This window comes from Saccostrea cucullata, unplaced genomic scaffold, assembly GCF_032062105.1.
Source record: "Saccostrea cucullata isolate Sc308-1 unplaced genomic scaffold, CSIRO_AGI_Scuc_v1 ctg3, whole genome shotgun sequence".
Lineage (NCBI taxonomy): Eukaryota > Metazoa > Mollusca > Bivalvia > Ostreida > Ostreidae > Saccostrea > Saccostrea cuccullata.
This window is the reverse complement of record NW_026935858.1, coordinates 219591-235212: the sequence shown is the minus strand read 5'-3', so window position 1 is coordinate 235212 and position 15622 is coordinate 219591. Positions and strand designations below refer to the sequence as shown.

The window sequence follows — 15622 nt, the reverse complement described above, 5'->3', positions numbered from 1 at the left end:
TTATCATGTATTTTAAATATTATTCAAGTATTTACTCAACAAGATGTAATTTATACATGCATGTACATTTGTATAAAATTACTAAACAAATGTTTTTGGTATTGTAAAAAAAAAACATGACAAGAAAATATCGATATATACAACACTGTTCCTTTCAATTGAGGCTGTGTAGCTTATCTTCTTTCCTCGATGCCCTCAACCGAAAGTACGGCATGTTGATAAAGATATATTCCTAATCTTGTCAAGTTTTTTTAATAAATATTTTTTATTTATCCTGGAATAACGTATAATCCATGTTATTAAGAAGTATACACATCTCCTTAGTATAATTGTTTCTATTTTAAAATGTCAAATAAAGATTTTCTTAGTGCAATTTGAAGTAATTTTATGTTAATTATAGATTTTAGCGCTTTAAATGATGATTTCACACTGCCTCTATACCTTAAAACCATTTTAATGGTTAAATGAGGCAGCGCTCCATGGAACCATCATCAACCGACAAGCATTCTTAATAGATTCGCATACCTGACAAAGCTGGTTGTACTTTTACGGTGGTATTTATGACTTTTTATTTTGTCATGTAATTATATAATTACATATTCAATGTCTCTCATCTCATTTGTTCAGAATGGCTTAATGACATGCAAACTTCTAAATATGGCGCGTCGAAATCTCTAGACGCACAGTGAATGAAATACGATGAATCCCTTTGATTTACTTCATCAATATTATTTTAAACGATGAATTATTCCAATATATTTATTATATGTTATCAATGCTCTTTCATTTTTTTTAAATTTGTATATTGAAATATATCTAAATATATTTTCAATGAAAATTACATACACTTAAGAAAGTTACCAAAAAAATCAAATTAAATATTATCTTAAATCTAAAGTTCATTTAAAAAATAATAATGAATAGCCAGGAAAACTATCTGCAAAATCTAGAAAAATAACAAGAATCTAAAATGTTACAATGATGAGGAGAAGTGTGAAAATGCTTATCGATACTAACGACGTAGGCGGAGAACCGCTACGCCCATCTTTTGCTACTCGAGAAAGAGGCGGAGCTTAGTATTAAAATTAGCTAAAGGGATGATGCTCTGTAAAACAAAGACCAATCACGGTTCAAATTTCTTCAAAAGTATAGTCAAATGAGACGGAAGTTAGCAGGTTTACAAAGTGTTTATGGGTCAAAAACTTTTACAGCAAAAAAACCCATAAAGGCTTATGTCCAACTTTATCACTTGCATATATGACAAGTCGGTGCGGATGTAAATATGTGTTAGTTTGTAGTTGGAGTTCAGTGAAGAGTTGGAATACAAATTCTATTTTGTGTGAAATCCTGAGTTAAGCGTTAATCAGATAACGACCGGTGGACACTGGTGTTACATGCGATATGTCTATTTCCCAAGTTGTTCCTTTTCCTATTCCAACTGGAACTTCAGCACAGGTAAATACTTTTTCTATTGAAAACTCTTTATCATTTACTTTTAACCATAGTTTCATTTTACTTACCTATATACCAGAAAAAAAGTTCCTGAAGAGAAATTTTGCCATATAAATGCACCACTCCTGAAACTTCATCTAGTTTCATTTTCTTCTTTTTGTTTCCGGTATATCATTTTACCTGCAATATTAATAAACAATGAAATAAGAATTTTCCTTATGCCATTTTCCTATTGAAGTTTCAGCATTTTAGATTTTCTATTAAGCATGTGCTTCCCTTTCAGATGACCAAAACCCCAAGTCCAACCTCTACCAGAAGCTGTTGTGAGAATGGCCGTCCAATCATGGCTGACCCTCACACTGGTCAAACTATCTGCTCCTGCCAGTACAACCCGGCCCTTTTGGGCTACTCTCGCCTTGCAGGGCTTCCTGAGGGCGTGTATGGGAGCCCGGCTTACACTGCCCAAGGTTTAGTCCCATTTGCTTCTGAAGGATCCGCATTTTATTCTCCACTTGTAAGTGTATTTTAATAGTATTCTGTATTTCAAAAAGAGTAAAACACTCTCTGTAGATTTCTATTGTAGATAAGTTTTACTTTCCAAATATTAATTCAAATTTTTAAATGTATAAAATGGCATATCTTCTGTGATATTTTTGAGAAATTTTCTTCTCCCTTTTTTCTGCAAAAAATAGAGAAAAAAAATTAGTTGCGTTGATAAAAAATAAGTACATTGCATTTATTTTTACGGAATTATTTTAAATTAATAAATGGTAATATTTTTATTTATTTGAATAAAATCAAAGTATTAATATAAATCATAAAACAATAAAAGTTCTCTGATATTTATCTTATTTAAAGACAATTCAAGAGTTAAAAGAAAAAAGGACAACACAAAATGTTGAAATGATTTAGTTAACTATTTCCGTACAAAAGAACATTAAAATGAATAAAATTTATTTCCATGTGTATTGTCTAATTGATAAAAAATTCTTTTTCTCTTTTGTAGACAAATGGTCCCTATGATATTAAAGAAGCCACAGAGGCCTGGAGGAGCCTTGCTGCTGCCCAGCCCGGGGCCTGCTTCCCGTATGATCCGGCCATGTCCGTGTATCCTTATGGAGCGGGGTATGTATCACATATCAACACATTCACTGAATTTTAATATAACAATAGACAACTAGGAGGGACTGCACACCTGTATCTCGGCCAAGATGATAAGATTTCTCTCAATGTGCGGTCATGATAACTGAGACGCAATTGTCAAAATGTGTGCCTTCACTTGTATTTGATCGGGTGATACGGCGTTAAAAAAAACCCAGAATTTCAAGTATTTATTCTTTCAGCGGATGGCATTTCTCAAGTATTTCGCATATTTTCTTCGCCATCAATCTTTATAAAATAATGATATTTTATGTATCATATTCAATTATCGTTTTCGGGGAGTTTAATTGTGAAGATAAATCAAGTGATTAAGACTGGGTGATTGCTGTTCTTTATTCATAAAGACTAAGTTTGTATGCTTCATCGACGCTTCCCATTTAGTTTAACACGGCAGTTGATGTCTTCATAACCACAATGTTAAACCGGGCGTTAACACCGATAATCTCTATCTAAAAGCACAGAATAGCCCACGTTCGCTTGATTACATTTTATTTGTTATGACTTTGATGAAAATGACAATCGGGGAATATCAATTTCTAACAAAACCACCGGGGAAAAAGAAATTTGAAATGTGCAGGTTTTAAAGACCTTATTAGTGTATCACTACATGATAATTATTATGCAAGATAATATTACCTTTATTCAGAATTTAATAAGAGAAATTGTAGTAAAATTGAAAGTTTTACACAGAAATATATTTAATTTTCAGATACGGGGGAATTGACTTAAATGCACGACGCAAAAATGCAACCCGTGAAACCACCAACACGTTGAAAGCTTGGTTATATGAACACAGGAAAAATCCCTACCCCACAAAGGGCGAGAAAATTATGCTAGCCATCATAACAAAAATGACTCTCACACAAGTCTCAACCTGGTTCGCAAACGCCAGGAGAAGACTTAAAAAAGAAAACAAGATGACCTGGTCCCCGAGAAATAGATCTGAAGATGACAATGATGATGATTTAGACAATGATGACGACGATGATTTGATGAGAAAGAACGACAATCTTGCCGACAAAAAGGAAATGACAAATAAAACAGAGGAACCAACAAAAGGTAAATTAAAATTTTACTTAGAATTACTTATTTTTAATCTAATTTGAATAATATTTTAAAACCGCTTCTCTATTAATTTGATTTACTTTAATTTGCGAATTTTGAATATTCAAGGTTTATTGGTAGTTAACATTTTAAGCTAATGTTAATGAAGATAAAAATGGAACAGAAAAGTATTAAAATTACATTCCAAAAAGTATAAATGTTGCATATAAAATTATATAAAATATTAGCTAAAAAAAATGTGCTTTATGTGTTATGCAACTTAATTCACTTTAAACAAATGCATAAAATATAAAGAGTCGTACACCATAAACCGCAGGTATAATCTTAATATAGAGGCTAATAAACTTAAAATCTAATCAGAAAATCTGTTTTTCTGTAAAGGAATAATTCAGATTAAAGTTGATGACTTGTTTAACGACCTAATAATGCCAATTTGAATAAATGAGAGGTTGATTAATCAAAATAAAAATTTATAAAACTTTAAAAATGAAAGAAATAAAAACCGATGATGAGCCTTTGTTTATTTTTCCCATGACGATTCAACTCGATTATAAAGATTCATCAAAATGGCCATTTCAGCTTCGAGTCGTTTTATGAAGTTCACCTGCAATATGAATAATGTAGGGTTCTTTTGAACAGACGGTTTCATGGTCTCTCTGTCAAAAATACATAATTCATAAAGTCTCTCTCTTAAAACAATAAAAGCCGATAAGACCTAAATAGAGACAAAACTTCAGATTTATAAAATAGATATTTCTCCTTTTCAAGGAAATTTTGAATAACATTAGTTGAGATTTTAAAGGGATAATTATGACGTTTTACGCTTATTTACTGGCAGATTTAAATCAATTATATGCCTCGAGGATTTTTGGATTAATGCTATCGATGCAAATGAATACAGAGTACAAACCATTCGAATTTATTCCCCAAGGATAGAAATTGATATCTTTGTTTAAACAATTATAACAGTTCTAATATCCAGGGGAAAACAAATTAAATAATGAATATTGCATTTCTTTAATGAATTTAACCTCTAATAATATTTATCATTATATAATATTTTCTCCGTTTAATTGAATTTTTTTTCAAGTATTTTAAATTTTTTTAAATAAAAAAATCCAATACTTATTATAACCGCGCAAAACAATCAATTTAAAAAAATAAGAAGGTTATTCTATTTTTATTCTTCACTGTATTAAACATCTTAACCGCATTATGCAAATGGGTGTTGTAAAACATGTATAATTATATCTTGAATAAATTTGTTTTCAAATTTATTCCATGATTAATATACAGTGGCAAAGGCTTTAATGAGCAACAAGTTAAATGTATGTAAAGACTAATTAACTTTGTAAACCCCGTTTATAATGTGCAAGCAAAGGTTACGTACAGTAATTAGTCATTCTACAGACAAACGAACACCTCCATACTAATTAAAAATGAAGGTTACGACAAATCCAACTTACAAAAATATTATACTTAAAATCTTCAAAATATTGCTTTCTTAAAAATGCCTAAATTTTTTTAGACCCTACAACCTTTAGAAATATATTGATAAATATTCAAATTTAAGACTGATATTTATTTTGATGTTTTTCAAACAATTATTTTAAAAAAAAATTTCTTCCACAGATCGCGAGGAACGTGAAAAAATAATCAGCGTGGATGAAGACGAAGATTCAAATCTGAGTTTTGAAGACAGGGACACGCGACAAAGAGTCGATTCATTGAGCTCAGAGAGTGAAAGTTTATCGAATAATATTCTTCGAAGGGAAGCAGATGCAGCATCTCCAAATCTTAGCATTGGCGAAGATTCAAGATGCAGTGATTTGGCTTCTCCTACATGTTCAAACACCGCCACATGTTCACCAAAACCTATTAAAACTGACACAAATTCTACCCAGACTCAAGACAATAGATCTAAAATTTGGTCTGTGACCCAATTTCTAAATTCGTCCTCATCCGACGACGAAAAGGATGAAGAAGTGAAAAAACCTATTGTGACGTCATCAGCTTCAAGTCGAGGCTCCGTAGTCCCTCAAAGTGCTTCAGACTTGTATTACCTCACATCCTCTGCTAGTCATATGATGAGAACCGGTCGCTATGGCGGATTTGGTCCCTACCCTAGTGCCCTATCACTTGCACATCCAACACTGTCCTATCCCTATATCCTCTCCTCCCACGCTGCTGCAAAGAGTTCATTGGGCGGATCCCATTTTCCGTTTTCAGGACCGGAAAACCTGTCCAAGTCTGCAGACAAGCTCGTAAGGTCTTCTAGTTCTTTATTTTCCCCTGCAAGAGACATTGATGTTGTTCGTCATTAGTTAAATTATTTAATTACAATATTACTATGTCGTTGATTTATTATTAAAGTAAATGTATGTTTTATCTAAAAGTCGAGTTGTTATGTTTGATTTAGCAAAGAAACGCAAATAATAGAAATGTGTTTTTAACTTATCACATGACATGTATTTGTGGCCATGAAAATAAGCTTTTTTATGCTGGAAGAAAGGGAGAAAGTGTATCAATTTGCGAAACCACCCATTTTTTCTTTACAATGCAGACGGTTGTGTATTTTTTTTTTATACGAAACAAGATATTTATGGTTGAAATAACATTTCATTGGAAAAATGGTACATATCACAAGAAAACTATAAACGTCTTCATGGGATTTTCTGATGTGTATAAGCGGTCTGTTGCGAATATAAACCTTCGCATCTGTGTAATAGACAAAGGGATATTGCAATGAACACTGATGGAAATTTGCCCGAGAGGAAGTCAGACGTATTTAAAAACGACAAATATTGAAATGTACATTGCAAGTTTACAATTTTATAGGGCACGATTACGAGATTGCTTTTAGCAACACATTGAAAGTGTAAAATGTATACACTGTACATACCAGAAAAAACTAGATACAACGTACATGAATCTGAAGAAACTGTGCATGATCGATTCATTTGTAACATTTCTAATTAATGCATACGAACGATATATTTAAATGTTGATTATACAAAGCTAATGTAAATGTATTCTATTGGGAGAAACTAGCTACTTTGCCTTTTGTGACGTGGGCCAGCTGTTGCAAACATTGCGTGTGAGGTTGCTTAAAAGTTTCATACACAAGATACAGTGTGTCGCGCTAGAGTGAACACAATATCTTTATCTGATTCTCAACATTGATAAAGAGTCAAATGGAAAAAAAATTATACTATCATTAACACCCCAAAAGGAAATGGCTTTAATATTGCAAGAAAAGGCCACTTACAAAAAAAATCCTAATTTGCATTTTCGGAAATTTATCTTAATCCATTTTCCATTGTTATGATCTCTTTTCTTTCGTATGGTAATTGATCTACTGGTATTTCATATAAGGATGTCTAAAGGACTTTTTATTATCATTATTTGGATAAATCTTTCAAAGGGATTTGGACACCTGTGGTTGTTATCAAAAATTATTTAAGCGAGGTATCAGTAGAAAAATTTACGTTTATGTAGAGCGATCACGGGAATTGTCCATTAAAAATATTTTGCCAGATTATGAAAGAAATATATTTTCTCATGCATTTGATATGCTTTTCAACGACAGACAGTGATGTAGAAGTGTAGTTATTTCCGGTAACTCAAATTTTGGAAAATATCAAACATAATTTTATTATTTTGTTCTATATTCACATGCTAATTTTTAATAAACAACATAAACAACATTTACATTTTCTTACAAACGACATCAAAATGAATATAAATAAAAGAGCCTGGTTAAAAGGGAAAGGAAGAAACATGACATGCTAGCGACATTTAAATCATCTTTCTGGCGTTAATGGAACATAGAAATTATCTAATTTACAATATGTTAGCTTTCATTATAGCAACCTCACACTGTCGTGACAAAATTTATACCCCAAACTAATTATACAAATTTTCTTAAATTTTTTTTTTGCGTACAAATGACAAAATGAAGTGTAATTAAGTCTTACTAAACAGAGAGATTTTGTTCAATGAATAAGTTAAATTTGATGAATTAACAAAAAATTATTTATTTCTAATGGGAAACTAATGACCAAAAGGCATAAAAATTAATACTTGATTATTTTCCCCCACTTTCTCGATACGCTACTTTGTAGCCAATGATACTTACGAGCCAAAACCATATCACGTGACATACGGGGTGATATATGTATGATCTATATATCATGGCCTTGTCCAAATTAGACTGGAGACATATTATTTCGGCTCATGATAAACAGGCATCAGCATGTAATGTCGTAGTTATATAAAGTAATGGAGGACTCAGGTGTGCCTATTTGTCCACAGTAATGGGCCTTGTCCTTTGATCATATCCTCTTCAGCCGCTTTTTTGACAACGACTTCTCACTGAAAGTGTCCACAACCATTTCTCTCTCTTACCACAACCTGTTTAAAATGTAACATCAGGTCAAAATAGTTCAACCTTTAAGAAAAACGAGAATTAATAACTTCATACGTCTTCAGACAACTTGTGATGAGAACATGATTAATGAAGCATCAAAAATAGTTTTCGCGATGGAATAAAAATTTGTGTTCCTTCTTGTATTGTGATCTTCCATGTACCAGTAACAAATAGTTTATTAAAATGCACATGCAGCTATAGAAAACTAGAAATCATAAATTATACTTATATAATTCTCCGAAATGTAAGGGTTAAATTCTTACTTCATGATGTAATAAATATCTTCATACTGAGGGAAAAAATAATGCATAGCATAAATATAAAATAAGAAAAAGCTTTATATTTTATGTTGTGTAAGAATGAATTCATTTGCAATTGCAGTCAAATTTAAGACAAAACCATATCTTAAAGTCAAGAAAATATATTTGTCTGATTTCATGAAAAAAAAAGCTCTTTGATCATCTCCAACATACGCAAAAACTGCCTTTTTCTTTACCATACCACGTTGACTATTTCGTAACTATATTACATGTATTTATAGTCTTTGTGCATGGTTTGGCTGGATAAACACGTGACTTTCAGTCACAACTAAGAAGCATATAACCAAATCTATTATGTGAGTAGCAAGGCTCACTCAAGCCGTAAGATACAAGTAATGATTACTGTGGAGGATGCAAAATGTCTGTCTTCGTTTAAAAGACCACACTTCAAAACTCAATATTTTTTGTGATAGAGATCAAAACAAAGTCCCAAAACAAGCTTGTCAATTTGTCTATGTTCTTATATCTCCAGCAACTGACAAGATGTTTTGTGGTATACACACTATGTACAATATAGGTAACTGGCAGACCAAAAGATATATCCGCCTGGTGTACTATCATGTTAAGTTTAGCATTTAATTGAATCAGGACCGATTACTTCGGAAGATACCGGAATTTGTGTGGTCCAAAGTTATCAGATCTCGATGCTATTATATACATGTCGCCTGGTGACAATGAACAAGTTTGTTGGGCATTTAACAGGTAATAAGATCACTGATCGAGATGTTCTGTCCTAATCTTTCTACTAGCTTGATCATAATTACACACATAAAGATTAATTGATTGTAATGTGACAATCGCCTCTGTTTTAAAGAAGAACAAAACTGTGACAAAATGACATGTCTGTACCGAAATAGACCCGTCCTACCGTATACCCTGTTACAGTGAAGAATACGTTTATTTTTGTACTGCACGCAGGTATCATGTCGTGTCAAGCTCCTACTGCTATCATATTGATATCTTAATGAAACATCGTTTATGTATATCTCTTTTAAAGTGCCTATTCTTCTTAACACACAATGCTACAAGAGGTACGTACTAGTCTGTTTAGGTGTTAAAGCATTAATCATCTAAGATGCATACATGATTTTAAAATGAATTTAAATTAAAACAAAAATGACCCTAATTACGTAAAATGCCCAAGAACAGAATCAGACCGCATCAGAGAACATGCCCTTTTACGGGACAAACTTAATCAAATTAGTCTTAATTATTCTTCATCATTTTAAATTATTACTTAACAGGTTATGCTAAAAAAGGGGAATTTACAAAGTACAAATTCTTTATTTAATTCATTACAGAATTTCCTAGAAGATTATGCAAAATCTAAATCAAGGCAAAAGTATGCAATGTTGTCAAAGGTTGCAGCAAATAAACCATTTCTATACCGGAGTCTGGAATTTCATAGGTTGCAGACAGGAAAAAAGATATATTTTAGTTTGCACATAAAGAAACTTACCTGATTTTCCGGTCCTGTAAATTCTTGTTCTGTTGTGAAATATACATTTCATCACTGTTTGACATTTCATAACATACATACAAGCACGTCACTACCTATCTGAGGGTTCAAACTTAAGAGATCTTAATAATACATTTTTTACACATATAGATTAGGACATAGATGAGGAATATAGCATATGCTGTCTCAATTTTTTAGACTTTGTATGCAATGTTAATATTTCTTTACAAACAATTAATAAATGGTTCAAAACAAATTTATAAATCACTAAATTATAGAAATGGAATGAATGGGAAAAGAAGAAAGTTCTATTCCTCTACATTATAATTATTTTCTTTATGTGAAATCAAATTCTTAAAGAATTTGTTTACATTAATGTTGAGACTTACAGAAAGGAAGGGGGAAAATAATCAGAGTGATTGAGAAAAAAGCAACCCTTTCCCTCTTGAATACAATAGACCTTACATGCATGACTGTGTCTGATGTTGACTTGTTTATTATCCCTAGATTATAGATATGTAAATGAAATTTTGAAATGTGTAAAACAAAATACAAGTACAAATGTAAATCTTCTGAAAAAAAGACTGTCACAACTGAAGGCACCGTATTTTACTATGCATGTAATTCAACTTCTTTCTGATATTTCACTGAAAAAGTACAGGACGTGCTTTAATTGAAATGAACGAGTTGACTCGACACCGGACCGTCTTGGAAAGCCTTGCCTTTATTTCATTCAGTTTGAAAAAATGGTAAATAGATCTGTATATACAGAAACCATTGCAAAATGGCAATGTGTACCTTGGAAGGACAGTGGCGTGCTGCAATACGTTTGGGTGGTACACTAGGATGATCTCATACCTGTACGATTACCGTGATTACATACAATGTGCGTGAAACATTGAAAAAAGATTAACCAGAGAATCATCTTGTCACGAGCGCGGACACAAAAGACCAAGACTGTGAGCAGAGAAGCGTTGAAGAAGAATCAATGTAGATTTCAGAGCTTGATCGTGATAGAGCGATAGACCTGAGTAAGATAGCTGCTCACCCGTATTCGAAATACCCAGGTTTTCTATCATTTGCCCACCTGTATTATTTTCGGGTGTTTCTTCTGTTTGCATGCACTGTCAATGCTAGTTGGTTTATCTGATGTCCTTACTAACAAGATATCAAATTTAATTAAACACGGAATCAAATCAGAAACGATAAAGGGGTGTTTGTTTGTGACGAATTTAGCTCTATCTTATCACCATCTAAACACTGTTACAAATTAAAACAATAGTAGGTTGACTCATAACGAGATCTGAAATAGCTGTCCCAACAACAAGCTGTAAACATTTATTGTACATTGTTACAAACAGAAGTTGTCTGCTTACATCAGATAACCAAGGAATTCCGAGTATTTTCCTGTGAATCCGAATATACTTTTTTTCTGGTTAGAGATAGTTGTAAACCAAAAAGATGATAACTTGCATCGATATTGGTACATAAACATTATTTCTGCTTTCTTATTGAATCGCTGTGCTCCAGTTTTACATCAAACATATGACTAAGGCAAAATTGTATATTTTTTTTAAATAATTTTTTTTCGTTACAATAAATTGAAAATGGTTTCCTTCAGTTTAAAAAAAACAAAACAAAACAAAACTTTTTATCCATGTCATTTTTATCAGATTTTTTTTATTAAATGCAAGATTTTCTACTCTTTTTTTTTTGCTCTTGGTCGATCGAAGGTTCTATTGTAATGTATCATTGTTTAATTATTTTCACATACATGTATTTTATTATGTGTGTAACTTGACTTTTGTTGAGATTGTTAATAAATGTAAAATAATTCTAAATAAGCTCAGATTATGCTAAATTAAAAAGAAGTCAGAATGTTATACCAATACTATACATATTTTGTTATTATATGATAAATCATTAGTTTAAAATCAATTACATCAACAAAATTTGAATAATATCATTTCTATTTAATTTTCAAAATGCATTGGTTTTTAATAAAGGATAAGTATTTAAATATAGATTTCCTAAAATTTAAAAATGTTTGAATACTGGAAAAATGTACATGTGTGCATTCGAAAATACAATAAAATAAAGGAATAAAGTATGGATAAGGATTTTTTTAGCGTTTTATTTGCATTGAAAACAAAACAAGGTGAAATTTTATTTTTCCTAGCAAGAGAACTAATAGGTTTCAAATCTAGTTCAGATTTTAATTCAAAGCGTTCACATGGAATGAAAAATAAAGCAAGTTTCTATATTTTTTACTTTTTAAATGAAATTTCATTAATGTTGGGTCATTTTGCTATAGAATATTTCCTTATCGCTCTAAATTAATTTTCTAGATTTTTTTCTTATAGTTGATAATTTCTTGTAATGAAATCATAATAAAATGTAATGAACTGATAGAGAGAATTGTGTTTTTTTTAATACATTTAATGTAAAAAAAAAATTATTTCAATAATATGAGTTAGCTTCTGGTATGCCATTGGGGGCTTAATTCGTTTTTATTGGATGCTGCACATTTAATTTTATAGAATCCTATATACGTTATGTACATGTATAATGTTCAATCTCGGTAATCAATACATTGAATGCAGTCAAACATCTTAACCTTAACACATTTTCAAATGATCGCACCTGTAGAAACGTTATTTAATCCCTGCTTTGTATGAACATATTTACCTATTCTATAAGTTGTGAAGCGAAAATAAAATCACTAAAAACAACAATAAAAGAATTAAATATATTGAATGGTGGTGGGTTTTCTTACAGTTAGACATTTTTATACAAGATTATAGATACTCTTATTAGTGACGGAGTTTATGTCTTCCAATCCTTTAACTTGATCGTGATCATGCATGTGAAACTTCCGGAAATGAGCGGCAGATAACAATTGTAAGAGAGCTTGTGAAATCATGTTCTGCGGGGATAAAGAGTCATTTTCTGAACGGCAAGAAGAAAAAAAAAAATTTTTTAAAAAGAAACTCAAATGTTCTGTCAGTCAAATCTTAGGACCCGGAAAAGTGTGATGTGGTTTTACAGGAGCCTAACAGTTGAGTCTGCATTGCACAACCAACCCCAATGATCCGTTAACTAAAATACATGTAGTGTTCTATGGGGCCACTCTTCGTTTTTGCGGCGAGGATGTAAAGGCGAAGACGCGAAAATGCAAAGTTGTGATGGCAAAGATATATCCTTCCTTCCCTTAGAATCTCTATGCCTTCGCAAACTAGCATTTTTGCCTACTTTCTCAACTTCCTGATAAATGCAAAGATGCAAGTGGTCCCATCGAAACACCGTTATAAGAAATTTTCCAAGAATATAGAGAAAACATTTGTGGTAACTATTATAGTTTTAATAACGATGAATAAGTTTTTCAAAAAATGCATGGAACAATAAAAGTTGTACATATTATTGTGTAATTATTTAAGTAAGATATACATTTATTTATGGTGATTATAATGTATTTTTGATATATCTTTGATTTTTTCCTTTGCCTGTGTCTTTTTGTAATACAGTCATAGGCTCGTGACGTCATAGTAAAATGATTAAAACATATATAGCAACACATTTTTGGTAACATTTTATTCGCTGTCAATAGTTTACTTATTTCCAAATTTATTTATATATTTTAATTTTAAAATATGATTTATTAACAAAATAAAAGTTGGAAAAAAATCATAATTTTTATTTTAACTATGAAAATTAAACATAATTATTCACAATTAAATCTCGAAAAAGTAAATTATTGTCGTAAAGCTCTAATATTTAGTGAATATATCAAAATAAAATTTGGAATAGTTGTAAAACATAATAAAAATAGAGTTTTCCTCTCTTTTTAAAAAAGTTATGTGATAATCGTGTATGACAAGGTAAAAATATTGAAAAAAAATTAACGTTATCCCCATTTTTTCTTGATTAATGAATTTTAATCCTAATCAAAGATGTGAAAAAAATTAAAAGATTTATATTTGAAATAAAAATAGCACGAAGGCGTGTGTTTGTTTATTGTTCATATTTAAAATAAAGCAATTTATTTTTTCATGCAGTGTAGTTTAAAGTAAATCTATATAACTTTGAATATAGCATATTTACCACTACCATAACATTTTTTGAAAACAGCTATTCTGTATGTAAAGAGAAAAAAAAATAATTACTTAAAATTCTCCCTTCTTCTAACATAACAAAGTAATGAAAAGACCATGTATAATATATATTTATTATAAGAAATAATATGCATTACAATTTTTCCTTGCATAAACATTACAAAAACTTATCTAAAATTAAATAAGATATTTGAAACTAAGGAACAAATTGTACGATAGATTAAAACACTTATATAATCAGAACTAAAAAACAAAATAAATTGATAAATAATCCCAAATATAAAGGCGGAATTGGATCTCTCCGTCTTCTCTGTTTTGTCAGCGTAATCAGTTGACGTGTACTCCTGCAATAGCCTCAAAACAAAAACACGGGGCAGCTGCAATAAGGAGGAAAATTAAAACAATAAATTTTCATTATTATTTGCATACAATATACATCAAAATGCATGTTTTTCCATCTGTAGGATTGCAAATTTCCAAGAAATTCATCCGCTGTTTAAATATAAACGAAAGGGTAATCTGTCTCACGGGGACATCTTTGAATAATTTTCATCACGAAGCGTTATTCTCCTAGGTACATATATCCCGTAGGTGTAAAGAATATCAAGAAACAACCCCCAAACATGAAATTATCTCATACCATCTATCATAAATATAGCATTGCTGGGTTTTGCACCAACACCTCATAAAAATCATGCGATTCGGCTATTATATTTTGCATGCATCGAATTGAGATGTCATTGTCTTAGCCAGTTGATCCATCAGCAAAAATGCAAATTTGGCTTGTTTAGCATATGTTTGTTCGAACATGGCCCCAGATACATTTGTTTCCATTAGTACACCTTCCCAAGAGTCATGTATAATCCATTTCTAATTATTTCTGGTGTATTCACTTCATTGAGTCCCGAGGCTATGATAAAAGTCGGAGTTGCGTCAGGGGAAGCATGGGAGACGGAAAATCACCTAGTGTCACCTTAAATATTTAACTTTACACCTTCCGATGAAATTTTCATTGTTTGATAACTTAATATAAGCATTTAATTATGCCACCACATTTTCTAAAGGTTCTCATAATCAGCTGCAATCACAATGAATGAAAGACAATGGACATTTTCATAAGAAATTTGTTTATGATTGCAAACCCGCAGACTTTGACAAATGCGTTTTGCAATTTCTTTCACCTGTATGCAAAACATCAATGCACTATTTCTGCTCTTTTCAGCATAAAGACATAGTCATGCAAAATTCTGTAATGCATTAACACCCTCTACTTCGCCTCAATTTAAAATTATGGATAATATACCAGAGGGCTAGTCTGAGCATCATCATTTATTTATGCAAATCTGTCATTATTCGTAACAATATCGCCGAAGCGAGCAGATATTGCAATTGTTATCACCAAATTTTCATTTGTTTTACATCAAATATATTTATTTCTTACACTGTCCTGGAGCGCTTTATTCAGCAACAGATTTGTATTCTACTGAAAGGATCCCGAGGCCTCCCGAGGGACACCACGTCAAACAATGAAATATAGATGCATCAAAAGATGAGAAAGACGCTAGATTTTGTCTCTATTGATGATTGATACCACATTTTTTTCATCACTAATAAAATCTAAAAA

General features: G+C 31.3%; 1 protein-coding gene across 1 annotated transcript; it reads left to right on the top strand.

Moving 5' to 3' along the window:
* The first annotated feature begins 1179 nt into the window (after nt 1-1179).
* Nucleotides 1180-6073, top strand: LOC134243993 (iroquois-class homeodomain protein IRX-6-like). Its single transcript, XM_062726234.1, has 5 exons — nt 1180-1455; nt 1736-1966; nt 2459-2577; nt 3323-3672; nt 5311-6073. The coding sequence occupies exons 1-5, from the start codon at nt 1402-1404 to the stop codon at nt 6000-6002; spliced, it is 1446 nt and encodes a 481-aa protein (XP_062582218.1). The 5' UTR covers nt 1180-1401; the 3' UTR covers nt 6003-6073.
* The last annotated feature ends 9549 nt before the right edge of the window (nt 6074-15622 follow it).